Here is a 17929-nt window from a genome sequence, read left to right on the forward strand (position 1 = left end):
CACAGGTCTGTGTCCTGGCCTGATGATTCCTTTTTTGATTTAATTGTTTATACACTTTTCCATTTCCATTTCCACTTTATACTTCATACAGTTTTTTTGTCTCACATTTTCCCATGTAGATTTCCCAACTTATCCCATATCGGCATTCAAGATTTGGCTGCAACTCATTTAGTTCCTCCCTACAATACTTCTATCATTTTTCTTCTTTTTCTTTCTTTTTTGTTAACTGCTGTTCAAAAATTCATCCCTACTTGCAAAGCAGTTTTAATGTCACATCTTTTAAAATGTTCGCTAAGATATTCCCACTCACCCTTTCTTTTCCTCTCATCCAAATTTCTTATTTTAGCTGTCATAGTGGCAAGCTCTGAAAATTCTATCAACTTGTACAGCCATTGATCTTTTGTTGGGATGACCTCTTCCCCCCCCTTTTTTTTTGCGTAACCTATTCCTGCAGTTGCTGTTGCATATAAAAACAGATTGTGAGCTTCCTTTGGTAACTCCTCACCTATAATAGCCAATAAAAATGCTTCGGGTTTTTTGGGAAATGTAAATTTAAACATTTTCTTAAGTTCTTCATAAATAATCTCCCAGTATTTTTTTGCCCATTTGCGATGCCACCACATGTGTATCAAGGATCCTTCCATTTCTGAACTGGCCTCATGATTCCAATGTAGCTGCTTTGAGTGCAAAAATTAGTTGCAGAATAGCCCGTACTTTATCTTTCTGCACTAACGTTTCCAGTAAAAACTACTACACCATATTTTGCTTCATAATCCTGATGAATATTTACACTGGATACAGAGTGCTTTGCAGTTTGCATTGACCACATAAAAACTGCAAATGCAACTGAACCGCGCAGAGCAACAGTGTATGTTTTTAACCTTAGGAGAATCCACACTTCCATCATTAATGAGGGACACCATATCTACGTTTTTAACATCCTGATTCAAAGTACAATGGGGTAGTGAAAAAGAAGCTTACATTCTGTGTCTGACATCAGCCCAGTTTAGTGGAAGGACATGTGTAAAACGGCAGTTGTTAAATAAAAATGAATAAAGTTGAATGGTGCACAGTAAAACTGAGTGACGTGTATTCAGATTCTTGTTCAATGGCGTTATCTTGCAGCTACTTTTAGGCAGACTAAACTACGGGCAGCCAGCAGCTCTCTCACATGTATATACATAGAATCATGGATTTGTAGAGTTGGGAGGGACCCCGAGGGTCAGTTGCTCCAATGCCCTGCAATGCACAAATCTCAACACGCGGTCCCCCATCCAGTTGGAAACCATGCTGGACCCTGCTTAGCTTTGCAAATGTGCTAGCAGCTTTATTGCTGTAATAAATGTATGTTAAACCACAGCCACCCTCACAGGGCTTCCCCAGCACCCCTACTGTGCCAGGGCAAAGCTGTTTGTGTGCTGTCAGTGGGTAGACTGAAGGTTACTTATTGTAGGATGACTATGATAGGACATCACGTATTCGCAGCCCAGGATGAAGACATTACTGCTGTGGGGACAACCACATACAGTGGTACCTTGGGTCAAGTACTTAATTCGTTCCAGAGGTCCGTTCTTAACCTGAAACTGTTCTTAACCTGAAGCACCACTTTAGCTAATGGGGCCTCCTGCTGCTGCCATGCCACCGGAGCACAATTTCTGTTCTCATCCTGAAGCAAAGTTCTTAACTTATTTCTGGGTTAGTGGAGTCTGTAACCTGAAGCATATGTAACCTGAAGCGTATGTAACCACTGTGTTTGAAACGGCAGTGGGGAGAAAGGGAGGGTATAATTAGGGGGGGGAAGGTTAAAGCACTCCTGTTCCTCACTACTGTATTCACTCAGCCTCTCACATACTTTTCAAGCTAAAAAACGGGGCGGGGGGTTGATTCTGTGTGTTCTGCCAGGAAGCCTAAATTCCAGTTTTGAATGCAGGATCCAAAATACCACTTTCAAAATATCTTTTTCCCCTGTTACAAGCAGGCTTGCGTTGACACACACAACCATGAGCAAGCCCCACACAAACAGGGGAAGATGTTTGCCAGTTCTATAGTTTGGATAAAGCAGTGTAGCTATAATATACAGTGGTACCTTGGGTTAAGAACTTAATTCGTTCCGGAGGTCTGTTCTTAACCTGAAAATATTCTTAACCTGAAGCACCACTTTAGCTAATGGGGCCTCCTGTTGCCGCTGCGCCGCCAGAGCACGATTTCTGTTCTTAACCTGAAGCAAAGTACTTAACCCGAGGTACTATTTCTGGGTTAGCGGAGTCTGTAACCTGAAGCGTTTGTAACCTGAAGCGTATGTAACCCAAGGTACCACTGTAACTAGAAATGCTTTCAACTCAGAATGGTAACTTTACAGCTATATTCCCAAACATGATTAAATTAATTCACATCAGACAAGGCATATTCCAAGTGTTTATTCTGAGGCATAAAATTAGGACTTCATTTCAATACACTGATTATTCACGTACTTTTTCGTTGTTAATTTCCACTGATTATCTTCAATTGTTTTGTACTGTCAGGAGATACTCAAGCATTGAGGTATTTTGCATGGTGCCTGATATGGTCGTTAATGAATGTTGCTATAAAGTAGTAACTGTGATCATAGCCCTGGGAAGGGAAAAAAGAAATCAAATGGTCAAATATGTAGCCAACATGTCTTCAAAAGCATTGTTTTTTACAGCGCTATTCAGAGGCAGCAGTTGTTGTTGTTGTTTAGTGGTTTAGTCGTGTCCGACTCTTCGTGACCCCATGGACCAGAGCATGCCAGGCACGCCTATCTTCCACTGCCTCCCGCAGCAGTACTCAAGAACAAAGTAGCTGGAAAATTCACCTTAGGTTGAGAGTACGCATTCAGTGTAATATATTATCTAATCATCATCTATCTCTCTGTTGACAGAGGAAGGTATCATCTACCTTTAAAGGAAACTTGCCAGAACAACTTAAGAATGTGCCCTTGTAGACTGACAGAGGGATATAAGTGTACATATTGCACAGTATTGCAATCCTTTGGTACATTAAAGGTAAAGGTAAAGGGACCCCTGACCATTAGGTCCAGTCGTGGCCGACTCTGGGGTTGCAGCGCTCATCTCGCTTTATTTGCCGAGGGAGCCGGCATACAGCTTCCGGGTCATGTGGCCAGCATGACTAAGCCGCTTCTGGCAAACCAGAGCAGCGCACAGAAACATCGTTTACCTTCCCGCCAGAGCGGTATCTATTTATCTACTTGCACTTTGATGTGTTTTCGAACTGCTAGGTTGGCAGGAGCAGGGGATTTGAACCGCCGACCTTCTGATCGGCAAGTCCTAGGCTCTGTGGTTTAACCCACAGCGCCCACAATTCAAGAAAAAGGCTTCATCCTGTTCAGTAATGGCTGGCTGTGGCTCTCCAGGGCTTCAGATAAGGGAAGGTTCCCAACCCTACCTGGGGATTGAAATTGGGACCTTCTGCATGCAGAGCAGAACTCAGGAACTCAGGAAGCTGCCTTATCCTGAGTTACATCACTGACCCATTTACAATGGCTGGCAGCAGCTCTCCGGGGTTTCAGAAATGGGATCATGCCAGGTTGAAGGTTCTTGTATTAAATTACAAAGCCCTGAGCAACTTAGGTCCAGGGTACCTCAGGGACTGGCTGAAACCTTGTACCTCAGCTCAGTCAGGAGCATTGTTATTCATCTCCCAAGCTGGTGAGGCTCGTTGGAGGACAATGAGAAACTGAGCCTTTAATGCCATCAACCCAGTCCTATGAACATCCAGAGGGGTAGCCTAAACCGCTGAGCCTCTTGGGCTTGCTGATCGGAAGGCCAGCGGTTCGAATCCGCTTGACAGGTTGAGCTCCTGTTGCTCTGTCCCAGCTCCTGCCAACCTAGCAGCTCGAAAGCACACCAGTGCAAGTAGATAAATAGGTACTGCTGTGGCGGGGCGTTTCGTGTACTCTGGTTTCTGTCACGGTGTCCCATTGTGCCAGAAGCAGTTTAGTCATGCTGGCCACATGACCCAGAAAGCTGTCTGTGGACAAATGCCAGCTTCCTCAGCCTGAAAGCGAGATGAGCACCACAACCCCATAGTCACCTTTGACAGGACTTAACTGTCCAGGGGTCCTTTACCTTTTTTTACCTATGAACATCCACTCAAGAGAGATTCAGCAGGCACCTTCTTAGCCAACTATAAATGCCTGCTGAAAACGTTTCTATTACACAAGGCCTATGCAGATTCCCTTCAGGTTCTGATGGGGGCCTTTTTAACTACTGTTCATGGACTCTCTTCCATAAGGAAAAGCTGTTTTTATTTTGTCAAGCCGTCAGGAATTAACAAGTAGCATTTGTTTGTTTGTTTACTGTTTGCTCTTTATTTGTTTGAAACTGTTTTGGGTTGTTTTGCTGATTTATTTTTAGTTCTTTAAAAGAATGTACTATTCTTTAAACTGGTGTAGTGGGGTATTTTTGGGATGTGTTTGAGTGAATGAGAGAGGGGAACAGACAATATCTAAATAAACCTGAAAATGATAATAATGCTGCCTCAGGAGGCAAAGAGAAGCATCATCAACCTTTACTACTGAAAACTTAACACAAGACACAAAACATTTAGGACATTACCTGCTGCATTCTGAAGACCACTGGGATTTTGCGCTCTGTGCAGGCAGCAATGAAATTATCAGGCAGCAATTGCCCTGCTGTAAGGAACTGGTCGTCTTTGCCTTGATCTATCAGAATGTCCAAAGAGGGGCCTTTGTAGGATTTCACAATATGTGTAGCATCGTAAGCCTGCAACGGATATAGATACATTCACTTCTAAAAACTGCAGCATCCAGACAAGAGGTTATCGATATTGACCTTTCCTCCAGACTTTCCAGGCATAATCTGCATTTTAACGCTCTGTGTCTGATTGCTCTCTGTAGGCTTCAGAGCTTTCCCTGCAAAAACCGCTCTTCAAAGCGAAAGCAGAGCAAAGGGCAATCCACAGAAAATTCGAATTGCCATTCATTGCACTTCAGCTTTAAGGAGTGGGTTTTCGCACGGAAACCAGTGGGGGAGGCAGTGCTTGGACACGCAGCTTTAAAGCACGAGCCTGTGCCTGAAAATAGCAGGGCAAAAGGTAAATGTGGATAAGCCCAAGATCTCACAATACTGGAAAAACAATGACCAACAGAAAGAGTCACAATTCCTATCCAATTTACAGTCAATTCCAAATTAAAATGCAACGCTGACCAGGCTCACATTCAGTATTCATAACAAAATAAAATAAGTAATATAAAACATTAAAATAATAAAATCCTTCCAGTAGCACCTTAGAGACCAACTAAGTTAGTTATTGGTAACACGGTTACCTGCCTGTCTTCAGTATTCATATTACACACAGATTTATTTTGCAGTGGACATAACAAATAGAAAGTCAACAGCAGATAAAATGATTTATGCTGATGGATGGAGTTTTGGCCATTCCTTGGTTGACTGGTAACAATGACATCACTGTGAGCAAGAAAGTGGACTTTTAAGTGTAACAGTAGCAGCCAAAGAGGCAGATTTGCTGTAGAGTGAATGTGTTCAGGAGCCCGTTTGCCCTTCCCCGTGAAAACTTAACTCTGCCACTATTTCCTGGCCTGTCTTGGAAAATGTTCTGCACCAGAGATTGGGAGCAGCCAAGGAAAGTGACACAATTCTGGCTTGCTTGCTCTTTATGAGCTACCGCATTTTCTTATTTTCCAACTCCAACACGGGAGAATGCTGGAAACATTTCTGCCAGGAACCACCATTCCTCCTGCACTCCAGAAGGCTTTGCAGTGTTACAACCACAAGAATGAAATGTACAGGAGTAAGCAATGCCAGCAAGGGCGCCGCCTAGAGGGAATTGGGGGGGCTAAGGCCCTCCCATATCTAAGGAGAGGGCCGGGCCCCCTCAAAATTCCATGGTGACTATGAACACATGCCACGCAATGTGCTCACCTCACTTGCACACGCTATACGACATGCTTGCGTCATGCACGCAAGCCACACAACGTTAAATAAATCATGGCGTGTACCTAATTTTAAGACCTGCTAAGGAACAGACTATCATTAATATGTCCTGATATGTAAAACTACAGAATCCAAAGAGAGTGCACTTCCTTTTTCCCATGACTATATAATTTTATACCGCTTTTCGACTGCGCCCAACCTGCCTTGCCTTTTTTAAAAAAAATCTATATTGATGAAGCAGTTTGATGGTGCTTCTGTGGTTATTCTACACCATGCTGATATTTCCAGTACGTACCTCCCATTTGGTTACATCCGACCCCAGGTATCCACTAAAAGCTTTCTTCCCCCACGGGCACTGAATTGGGTTGCAGATTGGCGCAAAGGCTGAAACAGACTAGTCAGAAATGGAAGATTCAAGGAAAACAAAGCAACTGTGTTAATATCTGAATCTAGATTTTCCCCAGCAACTCTCAATTTTTAAAAACTGCATTTGTAAAGTTGTAGAAAACAGCATGGTTCTAGAAAACAGCTGCTCATTTTCACCTTTTGTCATGTGTAGGAAAGGACAGTGCAAACCCATCTTGTCCTGGTGTACGGACATGTACAGACATAACACAATTTTTATTTACTTTATTTGTTTCTGTCCCCATTTATTAATATATCTTCAAAGGATTGTGCCATACTTCAATTTGCACCGCCTATTAATTGTAAACATCTAGAATGCCAATCTACTATATACAGTGGTACCTCGTTTTTTTGAGCATCTCAGAAGCTGAACGTTTCGTTTTTCTAACGCCAAAAACCCGGAAGTAATTGCTTCCGTTTTTGAACACTTTTCAGAAGTTGAACAGCTTTCACTGAGTTTCCCCCCAATTTCCCCCATTTAAATTGCCGACTGCCCTTTGCGCCTCAGTTTTTGAACATTTCGGAAGTCGAACGGTCTTCCGGAACAGATTACATTTGAAAACTGAGGTACCACTGTATTTTGGAAAGTTGTTTGATATGTATTTGGACATCTCCTAAAATGGCATAACTAAATTTTACATTATGGTTCCTGACATCAAGGAGCAGGTTTTTGTCTATGTTTGAATACAATCAGACAACATTTTGAATCAAGATGGTGCACTGAACCTTTCAAAACTGCACTGAATTTGACCACTGATTTAAAAACCGCACTGATAAAGGTGAGTGCATCTCTTACTTTTTCAGGGTAAATTTTCTTAACATTATCTCTCTTTGCATCATTATCTAATTCCTTTACTTTATTCAATATACATTAAAGAATTCAGAATCTTACCTTGTATTTTCCGGGATTCTTCAGAGCGAGGATTAGAGCACCATGACCCCCCATTGAATGGCCGGAAATAGAAATCCTCCCAGAGTCAACTGGGAAATTGGCATTTATCAGATTAGGTAACTGGAAGACGTCAATGGGAAGGAAATAGATGTGAGTATATTAACATTTTGACCTACACAGGATAAAAATAAAATACAACTAGGGTCCTTCTCTAGAGAGCAATGACTCTTGCCTTTGTCCAACACTTTATCAAACAGCAGCACACATGCTGCCCAGTAAGCTTTCTGTGGGATATATTGCCTACAAAGAAACAGGGAGACTAACAATAAACTACTCAACTTGGGGAGATTTTACTATAACAGTTTCAGGGGTCCTTGCAAGTATATGAAGGCAGAGCAAGTTTAAAGATGCAGTGCTATTGCCTGCATACTTAAAGAGACACCAAGCCTTTTGCTTGCCTTTGGTGATGTTGGGCAAAGTTAGGGAGGATGGTAAAAGTTCATAAGGAATTACTGGGTACCATATTACAGAATTTCTCAGAGCAGAACATTAGAACCTCAGAGCTGGAGTGCAGGTGAGAAAATGCAGGACAAATTTACAGGTGCCTTATTTTCTCAGAGATAAAGCACAAGTACCAATGCCAGATCTTGCCAATATGGACACAGTTGGGTGTCAGATTTTTCTCTCTGTGTCCAGAAGGATACGTTTACAGATAGGTAGCCGTGTTGGTCTGCCATAGTCAAAACAAAAAAAAATCCTTCCAGTAGCACCTTAAAGACCAACTAAGTCAGTTCTTGGTATGAGCTTTCGTGTGTATCTGAAGAAGTGTGCATGCACACGAAAGCTCATGCAGAAGGATACGCATATGTATCTGACCATTAGACTTACAGTAGAAGGATGGGGGAAGAAAAAATTGGGGAACCCACACCTTGTATTATATCCCATTCTATATTTACATCAAGAGAATTGTACACAGGCACAATTAACCAAGCCAAGTCACCTCATCCTTTATGTAAGAATACATGCGATAATTCGTTTTCCACGGATCTTCAGTGGCATCCACGTAAAAACCAGCTCCAGTGCCAAAATCCCAGCTCTCGTCTTCTCCTTTAATACTGCATCCACCTACCATGGAAAGAAAGTCTACGCTGATAATCACCATTCACAGCAGAGGAGGGGCACTTTTCCTTTATGTTCAAGGGGCTTTATGTGAATGCCTCTCTTTGCTTGGCAAAGGGTTGCCAGGCAGAATAGTCTACCTGGTAACGAGGAAAACCTTGCACACGTGGATGGACTTTGTTAGATGAAGAGCTAAAAGCGCATGCAACTGTCTAGCCAATTGTGGGGAAATAAAAGGCAGATCTTAAATGTGTGCTGTTCCGCACCACCCAGGAGGAAGATGCATTTACAGGAAAATCTGCTTATCAATACTGTATCTGTGCTGATCTGGCAAGTACTGGAATTGCACAGGAAAACATCTGTTGGTTAGGAAGGCCCAACAGAGACTCCATTTTCTCAGGGTCTTGCGAAAGAACCATGTTAAACAAAAATTGAAGATCTCCTTTTACCGGGCCACCATAGAAAGTGTCCTTTCATACTGTATAACAGTGTGGTCCTCTGGTTTGACAGCCAAGGACAGGAAGTCCATACAGAGGGTGGCGAATACAGCACATGACATAATGGGAGTTCGCTAGATGACATCGCGGGAGACCGCTGCCTCAGGAGAGCAAGGAAAATTCTTAGGGACGACTAACACCCTGGCCAGCACTTCTTTAATCTCCTACCTTCAGGCAGGAGATACAGAAATATAGTCAGCCGCACCAACAGGTTAAAGAACAGTTTTTATCCATGGGCTGTTGGGCTGCTGAATGGAGAAAAAATAGTGTACAGTGGTACCTAGGGTTAAGAACTTAATTCGTTCTGGAGGTCCGTTCTTAACCTGAAGCTGTTCTTAACCTGAAGCACCACTTTAGCTAATGGGACCTCCCACTGCCGCTGCGCTGCCAGAGCACGATTTCTGTTCTCATCCTGAAGCAAAGTTCTTAACCCGAGGTACTATTTCTGGGTTAGCAGAGTCTGTAACCTGAAGCAACTGTAACCTGAAGCGTATGTAACCCTAGGTACCACTGTAATTTATTTCCGACAAGCACACAGAACGCAAACAAGATTGAGTGGGGGGGGGGCTCGTTTAATTTCACTGCACACAGGTGACAATAAAGGACAAATGGACAAGATTCTAGGTTTGTATACAAAGTTTGGCTTAACTTACTAGTAATACACACAGCTGCGTAACAGCAATAATTAAAAGCAATTAATTTGATGTTCATTAGCCTAGCACTTACGTGGGCTGGTATCTGGGGCAACCACAACAAGGCCTTGTTCAGCTGCAGCTTGATGGAAACCTGCTTTCGTTATGAAATTTTGTTCTGTGCACGTTAATCCTGAAAAGACAGAAGAGCATTGTAATGGTAAGAGCACTGCCAATAGGGTTCTGGCTCAGAAGCGATCCAAGTGAGCGTGTTTTAGCCCAAAAGTAAGAGGATGCACTTTCCACTTTGAACCATTGTTTATATCTTTTGATATTGTTAGGCCTAAGTGTCTAAATTGATTAGCCTCAAACTTCAAAAAATGTATTTCCCCTTCCTCCCAGTGATAGATGTTTATATAACAGGGCTTTTTGTTGTTGTTCCAGGTTTTTTCTTTCAGAAAGATTCCAAGCATTTTTGCCACTCATTTAGCTGTTCCCTTAGCTAAATGTCTCCCCTAGGAAGAACTGGAAAAGATAAGTAAACCTAGGAACAATAGTTTTAATTGCTGTTATACAACCAATTAATGACAGCTTCTCCCCTTTAATTTTCAGAATTTCCCCCCACAAAGGGCCATAACTTGCTACTGTCAGCCTATTTGTTTGTTTGTTTATAATCTGGACTCTCAGATACATAAATTGCATGTGGCAAAGTGGAATATTCAAAGCATTTGATTATTTCTCTGCTGTTCTTTCGGTGGAATATGATGGAATAAAATATCTGATTTTTTACAATTTATTTCTAATTCTGCCACCATGCAAAGGTTATTCAATTACTGTTTAATTTCAGGGTTGTTTAGTAAACATTTTCTTCATTACATTTTTATTAATGTACCGGTAGACAAAGAAAACAAAAAAGACATTGTGTTGACAGTGAATATTTATTTTATTGCACATAAGGTCTCATTCATTGCTGAAGAGTAAAGAAAGTTCCACTAGACCTGAAATGCTACCATGTTTAAATTAATCCTAATAATACCAGTAGCAGGAAGCTAAGAATATCCACAGGCACATATAAGAAGGGAAAACAGATTTTTATGCAAAGTTCTTTCTTTGCAATCACACTGACCAATTTACTGCCAGTTTTTCTGACTGTGCTGTTTGCCAGTTTTTGGAGTGTCTTCCCTGAGTGGCAGATTTGAAAAGAGCCTACCAATTTTTAGCAATCTTCATAAGGGCAGTTCCTACCAAAAAGTAGGACATGACAAATAATGATCTGAGGGCCGTTAGTTAGGGAGAGCAGTGCCAAGTTGGAACAGGGTGTGTGATCCATTGGACTATTACAAATATTCTGTCAAACATCTTAGAATAAACATCTGGCACTAATGCACAATCCTACCACATGTGGGTGAGTGACCGTCTATTCTTTGTTTATTATGTGGTGTATAAACACCTTAAAGGGCTATGTGACACCTCATTAGTCATACAGCACCTTTCTCACTGGAGCAAGATGCCACCTGGGTGTGAACTTCAACACTGATTCTCTAAATTCTGGCTGAAGCAGTTGTAAGGAAACCTCTAATTTAACACAAAAACATGAGTCTCTTAGGGTGTCAGATTTTGTCCAGAGCCTAACAGCATCTTGCAGAAAGAGATGTGCCGCAAATTATCTTATCTATAAGCCTTTATCGAAGCTCAGCTGACAGCAAAAGCAAGGCAGTCTGGCTTTATCACTGAATCACACATGTATCTAGATCAGGGCAGTCCAGCTTTTCATACCAAGTGGACCACAATAGCACTCAGACATGGAACCTGTGGACCGCAAACTATTTTGCCACATGGAGCAAGGGGAGCAAGTCAAAACTGACACTCCGCTGCCAGTCCTTGTGCTGCCTCCCCCCCCCCCCCAAAAATGAATAAGCAAGGTGTTGGGCTTTGGGAAGGAGGTATGAGGCTATGGCAAGGGACGTGGGTGGCGCTGTGGGTTAAACCACTGAGCCTAGGACTTGCCGATCAGAAGGTCGGCAGTTCGAATCCCCATTACGAGGTGAGCTACCGTTGTTCGGTCCCTGCTCCTGCCAGCCTAGCAGTTCGAAAGCACATCAAAGTGCAAGTAGATAAATAGGTACCACTCCAGCGGGAAGGTAAACGGCGTTTCCGTGCGCTGCTCTGGTTCGCTAGAAGCGGCTTAGTCATGCTGGCCACATGACCCGGAAGCTGTACATCAGCTCCCTCAGCCAATAAAACAAGATGAGCCTCGCAACCCCAGAGTCGGCCATGACTGGACCTAATGGTCAGGGGTCCCTTTACCTTTATGAGGCTCTGGCAGGGTCCCAGAGCCCTCCCACCTCCTTCCCAAAGCTGGGAAAGTGCCAACAAGGTTTTGGGAAGGAGACAGGAGGACTCTAGGACCCTCCCAGAGCCCTCACACCTCCTTCCCAAAGCCCAAAGCCTTGCTTACCCAGCTTTGGGAAGGAGGCACAAGCTGGAGCGGGGCATAAAATGGTGTAGAGGGCTGCCAAAAAAGGCATTGAGGGCTGCGAGTTGGACCAACCTGATCTAGATGATAATCTACAAAAACACTTTGCAATCTTGTCTGGGCTATAAAATTGGTGGAGTGGGGCTTCTTGCTGTCTCCCTGGCAGATGCTGCACCCTGTGTAGGGATGCAATATAAGTTTCCATTTTTGGTACGCTTCTGTCACTACCTCAAGACACTTTTGTTTCCCCAGGCTTCAGACTTATGGTGGGCCCATTTAGCTTGCTGTGATCTATAGAGTTTTGACCTTGCGCTGTTTCATAGAATTTATGTTTTCATTTCTTTTAAATATATTTTATTATTTTATTTGTTGTTTGATCTCTTTCTGGAAAGACTTTGTGATAATTTTTTGATGGAAAGTAGTATATGAATCTCTGAAATAACTATAAGAAGCCTATTGAAATCACACCTACAACATGTTTGAATTAATTTTAACCCCCTTTGGCAATATCTTTTTCATGGGCCACTTCAGATTACTCACCTGAGAGCCAGTACAATACAGGGCATTTCTCAGTTTCTGCTTTCGGTGGCAGATAAACCCCAAACTTCATTTTGCATTTCAGCTCAACGCTGTTGACAACAAAATGCAATTAACATGGACTAACGAAACCCGACAAAAATAATGTCGCTTATAAGAAACCGCAACCTCCCATCAGAGTTGCCAGAGGCTAACACTCAAGCCGCATGCTTTATTTAACTACTTGGGCGTGTTTTTGTTTCCCCACGGAAATCAGAGCAACTAATTCAGTCAAGGCAAGTAGAGGCAGCAGACAATTGGAGCTGCCACAAAAAGGGACAGGATGCAGATTATACAAGAGGGTCTACCTAAGCATCCAAGAAAGCAAAAGGAGACACACGAGGGACTGAGCATAGAGACTGAAGGGACAGAGTGGAGTACAGTGGGGTGTGTGTGGCTAATCTGTGGCCCTCCAGATATTGGACTACACCTCCCATCATCCCTGCCCACTGACCATGCTGGTTAGGGCTGATGGGAGCTGGAGTTCAACAGCATCTGGAGGGAGACAGCTTTCCCACTCCTGCAATGGACAACTGGACTTTCACTGAAAAAGCAAGGAAGATGTAGTGATGGTTAAGCTACTAAAAACGTAATTAACATTGAAGAACAAAAATATGTTTTCTCAGTACTTTGGTATGACACCAAAGCCTAAATATCAACAGAACTGCTATATGCAAAATTGCTGTCTGCCAAAAAAAAAAACATCAGGAAGGGGCAAAATGAATATGCATTTGTTTAGTAATTAGCTGTTGTCTAGCCCCAAGCACATAGGGACAAATTTTCTAAACTTTGGTGGCTATGGGTTATAGATAGTGGGTAGGTTTCACCAAAGGCTTCTGCTGTGGCACAGGGCTGGTCCAGGAGGAGAGGGGGAAAACCCCCTTACACTAGTGCTAATCCTTGCACTAGTGTTTTTATTTAGCTGAATACTGCCCTGTGGGTATAGGCCTGCAGCATAAAGGTGCCATCCAATGTTATTCCTACTCAAAAATAGATCAATTCAAGTTAATGGACATGGCTAACTTAGGTTCATTCATTTCAGTGGGTCTACTCAACTAAGTAGGACTTAGTTGAATACAACCCTAACCCCAGGGTTGTAAAATATCCTTTAAAAAAAATTACATGAATAAAATATTTACCTGTCATGCTCAAACACTTTCTGAAAACCACCAAAGCATTTATTGCTAGAAATTTCTTTCAAGGCCATGATCTCTGCTGGAAACAAAGGGGGAAAACTGTTTTAGAGTTGTACTTATTTATTAAATTTGTAAAACACGCTTCACTACATCTTATGGTATTGAATTCCATAGCTGAATTTACAGCAGCCTCATAACAATAAGATAATTCAGGCTGAAAATATATACACTTACCTGGGAGTACCGTATTTTTCGCTCTATAAGACGCACCAGACCACAAGACGCACCTAGTTTTTGGAGGAGGAAAACAAGACACCTGGCTTGAGAGCAGTACATGTGGTGACACCTGGCTTGAGAGCAGTACACGTGAAAAGGATCTAGGAGTCTTGGTTGACCACAGACTTGACATGAGCCAACAGTGTGACGCAGCAGCTAAAAAAGCCAATGCAATTCTGGGCTGCATCAATAGGAGTATAGCATCTAGATCAAGGGAAGTAATAGTGCCACTGTATTCTGCTCTGGTCAGACCTCACCTGGAGTACCGTGTCCAGTTCTGGGCACCACAGTTCAAGAAGGACACTGACAAACTGGAACATGTCCAGAGGAGGGCAACCAAAATGGTCAAAGGTCTGGAAACGATGCCTTATGAGGAACGGCTAAGGGAGCTGGGCATGTTTAGCCTGGAGAAGAGGAGGTTAAGGGGTGATATGATAGCCATGTTCAAATATATAAAAGGATGTCATATAGAGGAGGGAGAAAGGTTGTTTTCTGCTGCTCCAGAGAAGTGGACAGGGAGCAATGGATCCAAACTACAAGAAAGAAGATTCCACCTAAACATTAGGAAGAACTTCCTGACAGTAAGAGCTGTTCGACAGTGGAATTTGCTGCCAAGGAGTGTGGTGGAGTCTCCTTCTTTGGAGGTATTTAAGCAGAGGCTTCACAACCATATGTCAGTAGTGCTCTGATGGTGTTTCCTGCTTGGCAGGGGGTTGGACTCGATGGCCCTTGTGGTCTATTCCAACTCTATGATTCTATGATTCTATTCTAAGAAAAAGAAATCTGAATCTCAGAAGCCAGAACAGCAAGAGGGATCGCTATGCACTGAAAGCAGCAATCCCTCTTGCTGTTCTGGCTTCTGGGATAGCTGCGCAGCCTGCATTCGCTCCATAAGACGCACACACATTTCGCCTTACTTTTTAGGAGGGAAAAAGGGAGTCTTATAGAGCAAAAAATACGGTGAGTTGCATTAAACTTAGGAGGGCTTACGTAGGAGTAAGCATGCATGTAAATGCACCATAAAGCTTCTACAACAGATAAAGGATTTTTCCTACCAACCTAGTTTTTCTTCACAGTGCCATCACCCCTAGTTATTCACAACACACACACAGAGACATTCTTCAATATAAAGATTCAGATTTCAGTAGGCAGAAAACTGAGACATAACTGTGTGCTGCATTTGAGAAGTTTGCCTTTGTTTTCCTGATTTTACAAGCCTGTTGGCAGAGCCTAGAAAACAGGGTTTCCTGTCTTGGTTCCCAAACTGCTGTGATGCCCAGTCAAAAGGACAGTGGTCAGTTTGATCCAATGAGATCTTTCTTCCTTAATCCAAGGTGCAGCTGGAGGTGGCTGTGCCACTGAAGAGAATGTATTCCAGGACTCAACTTTTACTATTCTATCACATTCCTAGCAGGGGAGGGGATCCAGAACAGAGCCTGCCAAAATCAAATCATTCAACTAACCTTTGGCCAGGTTGGAAAAGATTTTGCAAGGATAGGAGTTGTAGCAAATGTGTTTGAGAAGTTGCTGCCAGGGAGTTGAAACCGTGCTGTCTGAGGGCAGGGGAGCATTTTACTGCTTGTGCTCTTTCACGCCCTTTTATTGCCACATATGGTCAGGGCTATCATTAGGCCAACCAGACAACCACCTAAGGTGCAAACCTCCTTTGAGGGGCACAGTTTTATACAGTTTAGCTTATAAATTTCTGACAATATTTTATTTTTAGTTTTTTATTTTGAAGTTGTTTATCATTTCTACAAGATGTTCATTTTTGAAAATTACAGTGAGCAATTTTTGGTGTGCATGCAAATCGATAGCCTTGCCAAGGGCATAAAATAGCCTGGCAGTGGGAACTGGGTACGGTAATGTACTGTTAAACCTGCATTTTAAAATGTTTGTGATTTTTTTATTGTCCGTGGGTTTTGTTTTGTTTTGACTTTGGTTATAAATCCTTTCAGGGCTTCTTAGCCAGTGGGAATCAAAGAACCGCAGAGTTAGAAGGGACCCCAAGGGTCATCCAGTCATGCAGGAATCTCAACTAAAGCATCTGTGACAGATGGATATTCATCCTCTGCTTTAAAACCTCCAGGGAAGAAGAACCCACTACCTTCTGAGGGAATCCACGCCGTGGTTGAACAGCTCTTACTGTCAGAAAGTTATTGTTTAGTCAGAAGACCCGGGGTGTGTGGGTGTGGTGCTACAGGTCACTGTGTCTGGCTGCTATTTTTTATTTATCACATTTGTATACCGCTGTTCATGGCATAACAAAACAGAATACAGTGGATGCTCGGGTTGCAAACGTGATCCGTGCGGGAAGCACATTCGCAATCCGCAGCGTTCACAACCCGCAGCGCCGCGTGTGCACACTCGAGGGTTGCGATTCGGCGCTTCTGCGCATGCCATAGCTGTCACCTTTAACTTATCTTGCGAGGAATCCTATTCGGAATAAGGGAATTTTCCTTTTAAAAAGGGAAACGTTGACAGCTATGGCACATGCGCAAAGCGTGATTTAGTGCTTCTGCACATGCGCCAAAACCCGGAAGTAACCCATTCCGGTACTTCCGGGTTTGGCACGGTGCACAACCCGAAATCACACAACCCGAAGCGTCTGTAACCCAAGGTATGACTGTAGAAGCACAAAATACGTAAAAAACGAGAACAAAAACCCAAAACGAACCAATAACGCCCCACTCCCATAAACCCAAAGGTCTGGTGGTTCGAGACCCCCCGGGGACAGCTGTGGGCAAAAGATTCCTTCATTTGCAAGGGGCTGGACTAGATGGCCCTTAGGGATCCCTTCCAACACTACAATTCTCTTAAGTATAAAGGGAAGTGTAAATGGAATAAACCTAAACTTTGCCTGGCCAGCAGTGGACAAACTGGTTCTGTTAAGTTTTGGGTGAACATATCAGACGACACAGCGATTCTTCAGACTGATCTTGTTTATTGACAGACCCAGAACAGAACTGGGCTGAAGGGTTCAGCCAGCCTGCTTATTATATAGAGCTCAACTACAATGCAACAGTAACAACTTTCTGTAACTATCCAATCACTGAATTTTCAATTCCTTATTTGCATATGTGGACCTGAGAGAAAACTATCTACAGAATTCCCCTGCTGGCCCAGGGTGAGAACTTCAGTATATAACAGGTTCCTTTATTAATTCCCAAAAACTGTTTATATTCTTTTTTTCTTTATATTCTTTTTTCTTTATATTCTTTTTCTTCTTTATATTCTTTTATCTTTTTTTCTCTTTTCCCTTTTTTCATTTTCTTTTTTTCTTTTACTATTGTTAACTCTTTTTTTGTTACGTTTATGTATGAAAAATAATAAATATTATTGTGGGGGGGAGATTAAATAAATAAATAAGAAAATGTACGATAAGAAAAGTTAGGAAATATGATTATGACTGTGATATGGCTTTATGAAATAATATTGGAAACTGCTCTATATAATCACTAAGAAATTCAGATGGAAGAGACTAGAGGAAGTCAAGTAATATGTTTATACAGATGGATTTTAATTAAGTTTTAGCTTATGTAGTGATTTGATGTATTTTATGTTTTATATTCTTTTTTTTCTTTTCGTTTTATTCCTTTTCTTAACTCTCTTTTTTGGTTATGTTTATGTATGAAAAATAATAAATATTATTGTGGGGGGGAGGGAATTAATTCCCCAAAACTGACCGACACACAACACAGAGACACAAAAGCAAGCTTTGCAAACCGCCTCAGCCACCAGGGGAAGCAATGGCGGTGTGTGGAAAAGAGGGAGCTATCCTTTCCCTGGAGGCACTTACCGTCCTCCCCAGCTGCCTTTTTGAGCTCCGCGGGTGGGTCAAGCGACACCAAACTCCCCTCAAAAACTTGGCCTTCCCTTTCTCGACGAGGGTCCGTTTGCTTTTTACCTCACACACACACACGCCCGCGCGCGCTCTTTCTCTGGCGCCGCGAGGCTTCATGGGAA

At 42.6% G+C, this 17929-nt stretch overlaps 1 protein-coding gene across 4 annotated transcripts; it reads right to left on the minus strand.

Moving 5' to 3' along the window:
- Nucleotides 1–2402: 2402 nt before the first annotated feature.
- ESD (esterase D) lies at nt 2403–17898 on the minus strand. 4 transcript variants are annotated; one of them, XM_081906557.1, is made up of 9 exons: nt 17763–17898; nt 13691–13766; nt 12516–12604; nt 9594–9692; nt 8252–8376; nt 7252–7371; nt 6250–6348; nt 4596–4763; nt 2403–2610 (listed from the first exon to the last, which is right to left on the minus strand). In XM_081906557.1, exons 2-9 carry the CDS (start codon nt 13756–13758, stop codon nt 2530–2532), a joined length of 849 nt encoding a protein of 282 aa, XP_081762683.1. In that variant the 5' UTR covers nt 13759–13766; nt 17763–17898; the 3' UTR covers nt 2403–2529. The 4 variants fall into 4 exon arrangements, with proteins under 4 accessions (XP_081762683.1, XP_081762684.1, XP_081762686.1 ...); XM_081906558.1 differs by having other exon boundaries at nt 13691–13763; nt 17763–17894; XM_081906560.1 differs by lacking the exon at nt 12516–12604 and having other exon boundaries at nt 13691–13763; nt 17763–17832.
- Between the last annotated feature and the right edge of the window lie 31 nt (nt 17899–17929).

Source organism: Podarcis melisellensis (assembly GCF_964234715.1).
Source record: "Podarcis melisellensis genome assembly, chromosome: 3".
NCBI lineage: Eukaryota > Metazoa > Chordata > Lepidosauria > Squamata > Lacertidae > Podarcis > Podarcis melisellensis.